The sequence below is a fragment of the Strigops habroptila genome, chromosome 18 (assembly GCF_004027225.2).
Source record: "Strigops habroptila isolate Jane chromosome 18, bStrHab1.2.pri, whole genome shotgun sequence".
NCBI classification, from domain to species: Eukaryota; Metazoa; Chordata; class Aves; order Psittaciformes; family Psittacidae; genus Strigops; species Strigops habroptila.
This window is the reverse complement of record NC_044294.2, coordinates 4,104,513-4,118,103: the sequence shown is the minus strand read 5'-3', so window position 1 is coordinate 4,118,103 and position 13,591 is coordinate 4,104,513. Positions and strand designations below refer to the sequence as shown.

The following is a 13,591-nucleotide window of genomic DNA, read 5'->3' as shown; positions in this document are numbered from 1 at the left end:
GGATTTATAATCACCATTTTTCACAGGTGTAGATCTTGCCATACAGAAAAGGGCTCTCTACTGTGCTCTTCACCTTCCCTGCCTGTTACAGTTTGGTTCCCCTGGACAAGGCAGATTGTCGGAGCTTTCCCACGGCATGAGCTCCAGCCCTTGATCTGGCCCTGCCTACTCTTGTCAGGTCTCAACCGAGTCATAAGCTCTGGAATTGTAGTTTCCACGGAGTGCAAAGTGTTGGCAGCTTGGAACCTGCTCAAGGGGTGCGAGAGGAGGGGATGGCTTGGTTCTGCTCCCCAAAACCCACCTGGTATGACACCCCCATGGCACAGCACCCATGGGCGATGGCATGGGGGCTGAGGAGGTGTCTGCGGGGCTCGGAGAAACACATACACTTTGCTTTCTTTGTACAACATGTAAAGAGACTTCTGTGTTGCTGTTTTTGTGATTCTTAATTTGATTTTGATTGGCAGCTAAGATTTATTTTTTGTTTCTGTGGTTTTAATTTATCTAAGGTCTCTGCCTACAGAGGACGTGTACAATTGCCTGGAAGACTGTTTGCTTTGTGCGGCCTTAGTATATTTATTGACATTAGCAAGTGTTTCGAAGAGGTTTTTACCACAGCCGGGCAGCCACAAGCGCTCGGGCCTCTCTGTGAATAACGCAGTGCATTTCTGTCAGTAGCTGACTGTACACGAGTGTCAAACTGTTAAGCTATTTCTTTGTAAAATAGTCCAACGGAATGCATAGAATTTTTTTCCTGTAAAGTATTTTTTTAATAAACAAAGTCTGATTTTGTCCTTTAGCCGCCTGGCTGCTCTCTTCGCCGCGGGGTGGGGGGGGCTCGGCCCTCTGCTAGTGCTGCCTGCGCGGGGCGGGCCGACCGCAGGCGGAAGCAGTCGAGCACCGCGCTTGTGGCGGTCTCCAGAGTAACAGCGGACCAGGCTGGGGCCGGGGCCGGGACCGGGACCGGCTGCCCCCATCCCGCCCGCGCCCCGCGGCGCCCCATGGCCTCTCCCGACAGGGATGCCATTTCCTGGTACCAGAAGAAGGTGAGTGCGGAGCGGGGAGGGCGGGCGCGGGCCCGACCGTGCCCTCAGCCTCCTCTCCTTCCAGATCGGGGCCTACGACCAGCAGATATGGGAGAAGTCCATCGAGCACACCGAGATGAAGGTAACGGCGGCTACCGCGCTCCCGCAGCCCGGGCTCGATTCCCGTCGCAGCTAATAACAGGCCTTTGTTTTCGTCGTCTTAGGGCTTAAAAAGCAAGCCTAAGAAGAAGGGTCACATTCAGCCTGATCTGATCGACGTGGATTTAATCAGAGGTGAGAGAGATGCAGGTGTCCGGCGTCCCTGCAGAGTCGTTACCGCATCGCAGCCTAGTGCAGGGCAGCCAGTACCTCCTCTTGAACCATTAAGTGCTTGTCCGGAGCCTGAGTCATTCCCCTTCTGGCAGCAGCAGCACCGAGCGTTGCTGAAGCCCCAGACCTCAGCACTGGGAGGGTGCCCGGTGCTCGGTAGCACCGGTGCAAAAGGAGCAATGAAAACCTGAAAGCAGAGGCAGGAGGGATTGAGGGAGTAGTTGGTGAGAGCAGGCTGGGGTAGGGAGGGGAAGGGTCAGCCCTGTGCACTGAGGGCTGCTTTTAGCCCTGCCTGTTGGAGTTGTGTAGGTTGGACAAGTGCCTGAAGTTGGGCTGCTGTCACCCTTCTGAACTGCAGCGTTCTGGCAGGGTTTGCTCTTAGCCAAAGAGGAAGTCACAACTACAGAAGTTCCTGTAATTCATTTGTTTGTTTCTCCTTTAATCTCAAGGCTCTACGTTTGCTAAAGCCAAGCCTGAAATTCCCTGGACGTCACTAACTCGGAAAGGAATTGTGAGAGTTGTATTTTTTCCATTATTCAGCCAGTGGTGGATACAGGTTACTTCCCAGCGTATTTTTATGTGGCTTCTGGTGCTCTATGTTATGCAAGGTAAGGGCTGGTAGCAGCCTGTGCCACAATCCTTCTTCTGCAAGGAATGTGACATCAGTTTGTAGTCTGTCATCTAAAGCATAAGGATCCGAAACCTGCTTAATGTAGATTTCAAGACGTGTAGCACTAGTATTTGCAGAAATACCAATAAAATACAGAAAAACTGTGTAAAAGGAAACAGTTAAGACAGAGGAACTGGCTATGCTCGTTTGCATTTGATACCATTTTCTCCCTTTCAGTCATAGCAGTTGTGTTGTATTTCATGATGCCTGTGGTGAATGCAAGTGAAGTCATGGGACCAATGTGCCTTATGTTGCTGATGGGAACCGTTCACTGTCAAATAGTGTCTACCCAGATCAATAGAACTTCAGGAAACAACGGGCTCAGCAGGCGGAGGAGGTGAGTGGGGTGACAGGTCATTTGTTGGCATCAAAGCATATGGTGGGTTGCTCAGGGTAGAAGTTAGTGGGTAAATATCTCCTATTTTTATGTAAATATGTCATTTAACCATTAATCTGTATTTTCTGTCTTGCTCATAATCTTCTCATAACCAAGACAGATATTGCAGGTTTACCAGACTCTGACAGGTCTTCTTCAGTTGTCAGTTGAACTTTCTTTCTAGCACAGCTTTTTAAAAGTCTTTCTTCGTGGCCAGAGGAGGGCATTCTGCGCAGAAAGGCATCTCCAAGGTTTTGCAAACCAGTCTGGTGTCCTGTTTTGGTGTGAACTGCAGGGAATTGCTGATGTGGACTGAGAACAGAGAAACAGGACAGAGAGGACTGTAATGGATTAATTGCTGGCAGTTTGTTCATGTAGGAGATGTTACAGTCCCTCTGCTAGATATTTAAGTGTTAGGTGTCTGACTCAAACACTCATACAATGTAGTTGAACACAGGATGATGGATGTGGATAGAGTTTTGCCTCCATTAGTGTTCTACAGCAAAGATTTTGTCCAGATTTTGTCTGTTGCATCTATTGCTAGTGATATACTGATGTCCTGTGGGTACATGCATAACTTCAGTTAATCCAAATAACATTTTACTTAATTTGGAAATAAGCATTCTGTCTGCATGAATTAAGAAAAAGAGCATCTAAAAAGCTGTCCAAATCTGATTCAGATCTTTTAAGAATGACCTAAAAGCAGCTTGCTATGCAAATTTAATTCTCCTTTTCTTAAAAATCAGGAAGTTACGCAAATCTGGGGGTGTCGATGGGAACAGTTGGTCTTCTCCTGACAAAACCAGTAAAGAAGAGCAGTCAGAGTCTGCGTCCGTTCTTAACAATTTATTTAGCACGCTTTTCCAAAGGAGGTATGTGATCTTCACTGGGTTTGTTGTATTTATGGCACTGCAAACAATTTGATATCTGGATAATGAAGACAGAATGTGTACTGTCACTGGCATCCCCACAGGCTGCCAGCTAGTTTTGAACTCAAAGCATGTATTGTAGGAGGCTGAATCCTCATGAATTTATATTATACCCTTATTAGGAGATCATACCATATCTCACAGTGTAGCTAAACTGAGTGTTGGTTGAGTAGAGAAAGTGACAGAGCTTATTTTTGTGTATAAGTGACCTGTCTTGAATGTGTGTGCTCAAATTACTGTTTTACCTGATTTCCAGAAGCAATTGTGCCTTCTAGTTTAAGTTGCTTGGATAGTCATCCCACTTTCCCACCTTCCTTTTTGTTATAGTAACTCAAGGACAAGGAGGATAGATTGTTTGGGATCGTATTTCATTGTCTTCTACTGTTTTCTCAGATGAGTTTCTTGATGAGTTTTCAACTGGCAGCTCCTTTCTTTTGACAAGGATTTTTTGTCTTCTGAATTGTACTTCTTTCTTTCTTTCTAAATAATAATAAGAAAAAATTTCCCTCTGGGTTTAGGAGTTTTAAGGTACTATTAGAGTTACAAAAGCAGCATCCAGTGAGAGTGAAGCAGATAAAAGTCCCTTGAACAGAAACACGACACAAAGAGCCTGTCAGCAGAAGACAATTACTTATTCCCTTAGCTATATTGTTTCTTCTTGTACCTGTGTGGCAGGTGAAAGAGAGCATGGTGTTTTCCCCAAAGAGTTTTTCTCTTAACATAAAAGCATTTAATTATATTTTCTCTCGTAGGATTAGAAGAGTGAAATTGGTAGCTGAGAAAGGGACTGAGACAGAGAATGGTGTGAATGGTGTGAATAATGGCATTAAACACAGACCCGCCAGATCTGAATACAGGCTGCTGCACTTCAAAGAGAAAAAGAAACTTTCTGATGGGGAAAAGAGCCATCAGGTACCTGCAGGAAAGAGCCGTTCAAAGTCACAGATTTCAGTATATTCTGTATGTGCCCAAAAGTGTGGTGTTATTTGACTGTGTGGTTTGATACAACCTTCTAATCTTTGCTTGCCTATAGGAAACCTACAAACCCTTTCTCCTTTTTGACTGAGCAGCTGACACGGTGCTGACACTTTGCTGTCAGCATCGTTTAATCTGTTACAATAGTCAAGTATGTCAAACACATACTATGGAATCCTGGAAAATACCTGTGTTACCAAAGTGCTCGTTTGGTTGCAGAGCCTTCTGCTCACACGATGTTCAGTTAAAGAAGATTATGATCTTCTTTATGATTAAGATAATGATGAAAAATAAATGAGCGATTTTTCAAAAGCACTTCTGTAAAATAATTAGCCTTGCAAACAGTTCCCTGCAATATCCTCTCAGCGGGAGGCAGGAAAGTAAAGACTGAAATATCCTTTGCAAGGAGAGTTAAAGCATGGTGACCTCTCTTGAAATCCCTAAAATATAAAGCTTTGTGGAGTTACTTTTGGGGCTCCTCTGGGTTGTAAGGTGTCAACTCCCACAAGAAGAACTTAGATTAGAATCTCTGCAGAATACCACTGTGCCGTGCCATCCACACTCCTGTTTCCAGACATTTGGAGAGGAGCAGAGCTAGGTGTGGAGGGACACATCTCATGATTTCTGGTCTGCTAGCCACCAGCTTGTAGATACATCTGTTCTCCTGGGCTTAAGTTTGCTGGTAAGACATCGCCAAGAGCTGCTGTTCTCCTTTCCTCTTCCCACCCAAGCCCCAAATCCAGCTCCACCCCACCATGATTCCCTCATTACCTCTGTGGCAAGACAGGGGTAATGAGTTAAAATTTGGGATGTCCCTGTGATGCTAAGTTGGATTCTGTGTTTCTGCATATTCTGTGGAGATCATGTCCTGGCTTTTGCAGGTAACAAGGGATTACTGGGTGCAGTAGTGTAGCAGCAGCAATGGCTTTGAACCTTTGATCTGATGTAGTTCAGGCTGCTCCTTTAGCAGTGCCTCAGTATTATTTTGACTGCTGTGTTTCTAGGATGACTGCACCAACAGAGGTGGTGTTTCTGATGAGCTTTCAAGTGAGGAGGAGGCTGAAGCAATGGCACAACGGATCTTGTTACGCCAGAATCTAGAAGGGGCTTCCAGTGACAACAGCTGTGAGGAGAAGAAAGAAAGGCCTCTTGTTTCTCTGAACCAGGCTGTCTCACAGGTACCCACATTGAATTTATGCATTTTCCACACAGTTTTTTTTGCTATGGATAATAAGTTTTCCTTTGGTTTTGGCAGGTCAAGGAAGCCCTGAAAAGTACCAGAGACTCTGATAGTGTCATGGAATCTGAACTAGAATCCACATTATATAGTCAGGTATGGTCATAAATACAAGAGTCAGAGCTTTACTGAGTATGGACAGTGCAGGGCTGTCCTCCCCATCAGAATAGACCAATATTAAACAATAGCACTTCAGCATCTTCATATATAAGGTGTGGCCTCCCTGCTTGTTTGCAGCTTCGTAAACTTTGTTCACAATTGGGAATATAATACTTTGTTTAACAAAAACAGCCAAACAACCCAAAAAGTCACTCTTGGCAGCACAGTTTAGTCCAAGCTGCCTCTAATTGCTCGTTTTGAATTCCTGCAGTTGCTCTTGTGGTTTGGGAGGCAGCACTGTGTTGTAGCTTTAATAAATTTTGATTTTAAAAAGAAGAAATAAATCTATTCTGTCATATATACTCATTCATCTCGTTACTTTATCTTGCCCCTTGTCACTCCCACCACCCAAAGATGAAATAGAAATATACAGGACATCAAATGATAAATATAAAAATCCATAAATATAAAATAGAAATTAAATCTTAAAATAGCTTATGCAAAAGTCAGAAAACTTTTACATTAGAATGAATAAGTCAGTTTTTATTTTGTAAAATTGGGGAACTAATGCTCCCTGTGTGACTTCAGGTCAGTTTTCAGCTGCCCCGGATGCTGATTTAGGAAGTTGGTTCTGCAAATTGGCTGTGGGGCTGCACTGTGTAAAGTTTGCTTTTCCTCACAGGACTCAAGGTCCTGCATTAATGTTGGATCCCGGAGCTGCAGCGTGACCCGCAGAGACTCTGAAAGTACTCGCCATGACTCGGAGACAGAAGACATGCTCTGGGATGATCTGCTTCATGGGCCTGAATGTCGCTCTTCCTGCACCAGCGACAGCGAGGAGATCACTGTGAGGGATTCCAGGCGGGATGCCAAGGAAGATGTTTTCCAGCAGGTTTGTTGATCTGTATCCAGTAGCTGAGAATGTTGTGAAAGATTCCACGCACCCCGCACACCCCTCCCCCCTGTATGCCCAAATAATATGAAAGACCCATCTGCGTGCTGCTGGATGAGCCCATCCTGTCAGCCTTGTTAATCGCCTGGACGTCTGGGATGATCTAAGTAGCATCAATGATGAGCTCCCTTCTCCCTGCCAGCATTATCCTGACTACTGCTAATTCTAAAGCAAAGTATTTCACCCAAAGACAAATTGGGAATCTCCCCTCTCAATCTAAACACTTTCTAGGAAAAAGCATTATTTAATAGTGGGACAGAAATGATGATACACCTTTTGCATTCTTTTCTCTTCTATAGAACCATTTGTTTTGGCTTCAGAATACGAGTCCAGCATCTGCAAAAGTGAGTGCACTAATCTGGGAAGGGAATGACTGCAAGAAGGTGGACATGTCTGTGCTGGAGATCAGTGGGATTATCATGAGCAGGGTAAGAGGGCTTTAGAGCATTGCAACCTCTCCCTTGCACTAAAAAACAACCACCAGAAAACCTGAAAATGGCTTTACGTGCAAATATGAAGTGCAGTATAAAAGTGGTCCTTCCTCAATGGCCAGTACAGTTGCTCTACGTGTTCTTAACTTAAAAATTGCACAAACCAAAACTGAGGAGTTCCTGTTGAAGACTCATGAATCCCAGACTGGTTTGGGTTGAAGGGACCTTAAAGCTCCTCCAGCTCCAACCCCCTGCCATGGGCAGGGACACCTTCCACTAGAGCAGGTTGCTCCAAGCCCCTGTGTCCAACCTGGCCTTGAACACTGCCAGGGATGGGGCAGCCACAGCTTCTCTGGGTACCCTGTGCCAGCACCTCAGCACCCTCACAGGGAAGAACTTCTGCCTAAGAGCTCATCTCAATCTCCCCTCTTTCTTTTAGTGAGTGCTGATTGCTGTTGGCTGTGTCTCTGCAGTGTGCTGAAGGTGGTGGTTTTATTATTTATTGACTGATTGTTGCTGGTTTTGGAATGAAACGGATGGAATTATTTTAGGCTGTATCCTTTGAAGGGGAACTGAATCCTTGATCGAATCAATTCTGCCACAGCAGCATGTCTTCTCCTTGATGCAAAACACATGTAATCATCCTGGTTTTGTTCCTGCTTGCCAGGTTAACGCTTACCAGCAAGGAGTGGGCTATCAGATGCTGGGAAACATCATTACCATCGGACTAGCATTCCTACCATTCCTCTACAGACTCTTCCGCACAGACAACCTGGAGCAGCTCTGCTCTATTTCTCTAAAGGAGCTTTTGCACATCTTCTGTGGAGCACCTGCGAGCACTGCGGTCATTGTTTTGTCTGCGATCAACTTCCTTGAAAGACTGTGCTTAACTTGGATGTTTTTCTTCATGATGTGTGTTGCTGAGCGAACATATAAACAGGTGGGTTTAAATGTGCTGTTGCCTTTCATGAACCCTCGCGTGGGTGTTCTACCAAAACTGTGCTGCGGTCGTAGAAGATGCTGGCAAGACGAGTGTGTCTCAGCAAGCTGTGGTGTCAAAGCTGGTAATAGGTCCATGAGATTTAGGTAGGGGAGTCTGGTAAGACTTAAGTCACAAACTTAAACCTGTCAGTACCCTTCCTGACCCCTGCACTCCCCCTCTTAGCCTGCCCCCGAGAGAGAAATTACCTTTTCACATCTTGAAATGGCACCCTGCATGGAAGTGAACACTTCAGCATGGAGCTGTTTGGGAAGAACAAAAAGCCTGCTGAATTGGCCTGTTCTGAGATGGAGCATTAGATCATATAATCATAGAATCACAGACTGGTTTGGGTTGGAAGGGACCTTAAAGCTTATCCAATTCCAACCCCCCTGCAATGGCCAGGGACACATTCCACTAGACCAGATTGTTCCAAGCCCAGTCCACAGCAGCTACTGTTTACTGGAGAGGCCCCAAGGGCCCCTGTTAAGCTTTCCCAGGGTGCCACAACCTTTCCTGCCAGTTACCACTAAGCGATCCCAAGCAATCTCATTTGGTTTAGACAATTTATGTTGTGTATGTTTTTGTTTTTAATTTGCAGAGGTTTTTGTTTGCCAAGCTTTTTAGTCACATCACATCTGCTCGGAAAGCCAGGAAATATGAAATTCCTCACTTCAGACTCAAGAAGGTAGAAAACATTAAGATCTGGTTATCCCTTCGTTCCTATCTAAAGGTGAGTTCTGAGCCAGGATTTGGTTGTTAGAGAGGGCACAAGCGAGGCTCTCAGTACGGGCTCTTTGCCTCATTGCTGTTGCTGGTAGCATTGCTCGAGTCAGTGAACACTTAGAGCTCTTTGTGGTGAGCTTTGACTTCACAGCTCCACATTCCTCTCAGCCCTGACTCAGTGTCTTTGTTTTGGCAGAGGCGAGGCCCCCAGCGGTCCGTGGATGTTGTTGTGTCATCAATCTTTTTACTGGCTCTTTCAATCGCTTTTATATGCTGCGCCCAGGTGAGATTTGAACCTTTTTCTTTAAGGAAGTAGGGGGAAAAAAACCCAAATTACTGGAGGCTTTTCTTTTGCCAGCCTTCAAAGTGCTTGAACTGTAGCTGTTTGTCTCCAAAATAATACAGTGTGGTTTGTATTTTTAAAAAGCTTTGTATTGTTTTGTTGGTAATAGATAGTAATTCTCTATGTTTAGATATTAATTCTCTGTTTGCAGAGGAAAGTCTGGGGTTTTATAATCATTAGGAAAATTTAAGGACATCATTGGCTTTTGTGCATGAAGGAGAGAACTCTCTGCCCAGATATCTCAAGTGTTCACAGGGCATGTTACTGAAGAGGGCTGACTGCAGCACCTTCTTTAACCAGCCATTGAAAAGCAGGTCAATAGCTGTCACGCTTTAATAATAACACTGCTCACTCTAACAGGAGGCTTCGGGAGGGATTGTAGAGTAGTTTCTTGGTTTCTTTGTTTTTGGCAAGAGATTCATTGGATTGTTCAGGCAAGTTCTTGCTACCATGGCACCACAGTTGTGGTAGCAGTGAGGTTGGTGATGAGTAGATACTGACTCTCTTCTGTGATGGCTTTTGTAAGCCACAGGTTTGTGGGAGGAAGTAATGACAGACCCAGTGAGCACATCCTGGGGAAGGCAGCCTGGCTGGGGTGGTCTGAGGCTTGCCCTTGGGACAAGCAGACATGAAAGACAATTTATTGCTCAGTAATTGGCAAGAGCGAGGAAAGAGAAAGAACAAGTGTCCTTTTCTAAGCAGAAAGAAAAGAAATCAAAATTCCATGCTAAAGCCAGGTTGGAAACAAGACCTTTTACTCTAACCTGGTTGCACGAATGAATTGCGCTCCAAGGGGAGAATGTTCAGTAGCTCCAGAGCACGGATCTCTGTTCAGAAGGGGAGCAGGGGTGATGCTTTGGCACTTTTCCTCAGAACAGGCATGTTACTTGTTATTTTTCCCATTACAGGTTCTTAAGGGTCACAAAACATTTCTGAATGCAGCTTACAACTGGGAGTTCCTCATCTGGGAGGCAGCACTTCTTCTCTTTTTACTACGCCTGGCATCTTTGGGCTCTGAAACCAATAAGAAATACAGTAACATTTCCATCTTGCTCACTGAGCAGGTATCCCCATTTAGCTTATTTTCCTTTTGGCTTTGTGGCTTGTTTAAATATAATTATTGTATTTCAAACCAGCTTAAAAAATACTGGAATCAAATCTTTAAATTAGAACTTAACCCCTGTGCTGGACAGAAGGCACTAAAGCTCTGTGTAGCTGGGGAGGGATGAGCTGGCAAATGTTTGGACAGACACAAAATCTAAGACTCTAGCTGATTTTTGTCCCTGTGTTAACATGTGCCATATCAATCACAGAAAGAGTATTATCACTGTGGAATTCCTGTCTGTGGATGCATCACTTCTTCAGCAGCGGCAACAGACTGCAAAAATGGCTCCAATTCCCACCGTTAGGAATCACTTGGGGGCTATTGCTGGAGTATTAACATCTAATCTGTAACGTCTCTGTCACAGATAAACTTATACCTAAAGATGGAGAAGAAGCCAAACAAGAAAGAACAGCTGTCTCTGGTAAACAACGTTTTGAAATTATCTACAAAGCTACTGAAGGTGAGCTGCTGCTCTCCCCAAAAACGTAGTTTTACAGAAGCAATGACTAACGACACTGGCTGTTGTTCCTCTTCCCATTTGTCTTGTCCTTGCTAAGGCAAGTTCCTAGAATCCTAGAATAGTTTGGGTTGGAAGGGACCTCAAAGCTCCTCCAGTTCCAAGCCCCTGCCCCGGGCAGGGACACCTTCCACTAGAGCAGGTTGCTCCAAGCCCCTGTGTCCAACCTGGCCTTGAACACTGCCAGGGATGGGGCAGCCACAGCTTCTCTGGGCACCCTGTGCCAGCGCCTCAGCACCCTCACAGGGAAGAGCTTCTGCCTCAGAGCTCATCTCAATCTCCCCTCTGGCAGGTTAAAGCCATTCCCCTTGTCCTGTCCCTACAGGCCCTTGTCCAGAGCCCCTCTCCAGGTTTTCTGTAGGCCCTTTAGGCACTGGAGCTGCTCTAAGGTCTCCCCTTCAGGAGCCTTCTCTTCTCCAGGCTGCCCCAGCCCAGCTCTCTCAGCCTGGCTCCTACAACAGAAGTTCAAGCAATACAGGACCAGTGTGGTTAATTAGTCCTGCAAACATTTGATTAGTAGTGGCTTGCTGCAACTTAGATCAGTGAGAGGAGAGGCGCATATGAACCCGGCGTCTCTCCTTGTTGCTTGAAGTCATGTTCCTTCAGCAGCTTCAATATTGAAGCTTGTTGAGAGTAGCAGAGTAGATATTTGGAAAAGAAAGAGCACAGTCTGAGTCACATAAATTAGCCCAGGCAAATTCTACAGCCTGTTGCATCAAGCTCTTATTATGCAACCAGAGTGGCAAAGGAGCCTCCTCAGATTCAACAGTTAGAAAATACCTTTGAGCTGGGAGGCCTGAAAGAGAGAGGCAGTTTCTGTACATACATTTAAGAAAGGATATGGAGGCCGTGCGTGGTTGGCAAGTCTGCCAGAGAGCTGGTATTATGTTAAAACTCAGAGGATTAATTGCTTCTGATATGGATAAATGCTAATGGACTTTTTTTCCGGTCTCTACAGGAGCTGGATACTCCATTCAGGCTGTATGGGCTGACCATGAACCCATTAATCTACAACATAACACGTGTTGTAATACTCTCTGCTGTCTCAGGTGTTATAAGTGATCTTCTAGGATTCAATATCAGAGTAAGTATAACTCCGAGCCAGACTAATGCATCACTTGTGCTGCAGCCAAGTTCTTCCTGCCCCAGCAGGAAGGTCGGGGTTTGAATTAGGATCCTACCATGTAGTAGTTCAGAGAACAGATCATGTACCTCCACCTCCCTGAGCCAGATTTGGCGGGGAAGGACAAGGATGACTTAGATTTCAGCCTTGTTCAGGTCTGTGGTGCCCACTTAATGCCATTAGTTGGACTCCTGTGTCCTTTCCCTTTGGAATGAAGACACAGTCCTCCTGTGGCTCACACTTAAATTGGAGCTCACTGCACAGAGCATTCAGCACAGGCTGGGCAAAGGAGACTGACTCTTACCTGCAGATGAAAACCCCTCAGGCCATCAGCTTTCAGACCGAGACTCACACTCAGAATCTCTTTTCAGTTATGGAAAATTAAACCATGAACTGACCGGACATGGGCACTTGGCCATCTCCACCTGACAGTCCGACCAGAGAAGAGAACCAACAGCCTTGGGTGAACGCAGAGGTGTTCTCCAGCTGCAGAAAGCTGCTATTACCAGGTTTTTAACAGGTTCTCAGCGTACGTATCAAAGGTTCTCCCTCTGCTTTCGTGTTCTGCAACAGACAGAATGAACTGGTCACCCTATGGCATATGCACACAGCAGAACAGAGTTAATGGGGTCAAACAGGAGCAGCTGCACTGCAAAGAGCAGAACTGGGCACAGCATGCGCAGGGCATCAGCGACCAACAGCAATGTGAGTGCCCCGAGCTCTGGCTGGAGGGACAGGGATGGGGCTACAGGTGCCTTGTTCCTGCAAACCCAAGTCCTATGCATGTGACGACTGAAGAGCCAGCCCTCCTCTTGATGAGCACCATCCTGTTTGAGCTCTGGAGCTGCACTGAGATTCATCCGTTTGAGCATCCTCCAGTGCTCTGCTCAGAGTGATTATGCCCAGATGCATTTACCTGACTGTGCTGAAGAGCATTTCTTTCCTTTTGATCTCAGCGTGCTTGAGGCCCTGCCTCTCTCCTGAACTACTGCAGCAGGCAGTGAAATGTGGTCTGCACAAGATGAATTCTGCCTCTGTGCTGACAACCAAACAGTAACAGATTCGTTACTTGGCTGATGCTGGGTCTTCTGCAAATTAACAATGATCACTTTTTGCCAGCCTTAGTTACATGAGAACAAGGCTCCAGCACAAACAACAGGTAAAGCCTTTATCAGTGCAGAGTATTCTGTTGTGTTCATTCCCTGTCCCCAGCACATCCTGTCATGTCTTGTGCTGGTGGTGGCGTGAGAAGCTGCTGCAGGTCTGCGCTGCAGTGGTGCTTCACACTGGAGCACCCAAGGGGAGAAAGCTGCAGGGAGGATCAGTTCAGCAGGAGGGACACAGCACAGGCTTCCTCCTCACGAGCAGGTTAATGCTTGGAAAGGGCACGGGGGAAAACAGAATGTTTTCAAGACATCTGTTAAAAGTTACATTTCCCTTAACTGGCTCTACCCCCTTCTATTTATTAGTAATAAAAAAAAGCAAAAAACAGGAACTTTTCATAGCTTCATTCTTTCACAGAAGGGGTGAGATGGCAGAAGAATTTTTGGTAGTAAGTTGTTTGTTTACAGCTATTTTCTGTACAAGGAAAAGTTGTAAGATGTAAAAGGAGATGACAATTTTATATATCAAAATGTACAAATAAACCTACAGTACAAGTATTTCATCATTAACAACCGTTTCTACATGACTTGATCATTTTTATAATACCTTTGTTATTTGAACAGGGAGTCAAAGAAACTTCCAGGAATAAATTGCATTTGTTTTCTGGAAG

General features: G+C 45.4%; 1 protein-coding gene across 2 annotated transcripts; it reads left to right on the top strand.

The window, feature by feature from the left end:
- The first annotated feature begins 883 nt into the window (after nucleotides 1–883).
- PHTF1 (putative homeodomain transcription factor 1) lies at nucleotides 884–13,490 on the top strand. 2 transcript variants are annotated; one of them, XM_030473610.1, is made up of 18 exons: nucleotides 886–1,046; nucleotides 1,111–1,167; nucleotides 1,250–1,319; nucleotides 1,805–1,963; nucleotides 2,203–2,362; nucleotides 3,148–3,273; nucleotides 4,083–4,242; nucleotides 5,310–5,483; nucleotides 5,561–5,638; nucleotides 6,324–6,533; nucleotides 6,893–7,021; nucleotides 7,692–7,964; nucleotides 8,605–8,736; nucleotides 8,926–9,012; nucleotides 9,981–10,136; nucleotides 10,542–10,637; nucleotides 11,653–11,778; nucleotides 12,189–13,490. In XM_030473610.1, exons 1-18 carry the CDS (start codon nucleotides 1,002–1,004, stop codon nucleotides 12,207–12,209), a joined length of 2,259 nt encoding a protein of 752 aa, XP_030329470.1. In that variant the 5' UTR covers nucleotides 886–1,001; the 3' UTR covers nucleotides 12,210–13,490. The 2 variants fall into 2 exon arrangements, with proteins under 2 accessions (XP_030329471.1, XP_030329470.1); XM_030473611.1 differs by lacking the exons at nucleotides 9,981–10,136; nucleotides 10,542–10,637; nucleotides 11,653–11,778; nucleotides 12,189–13,490 and adding an exon at nucleotides 9,224–9,967 and having other exon boundaries at nucleotides 884–1,046.
- Nucleotides 13,491–13,591: the final 101 nt, after the last annotated feature.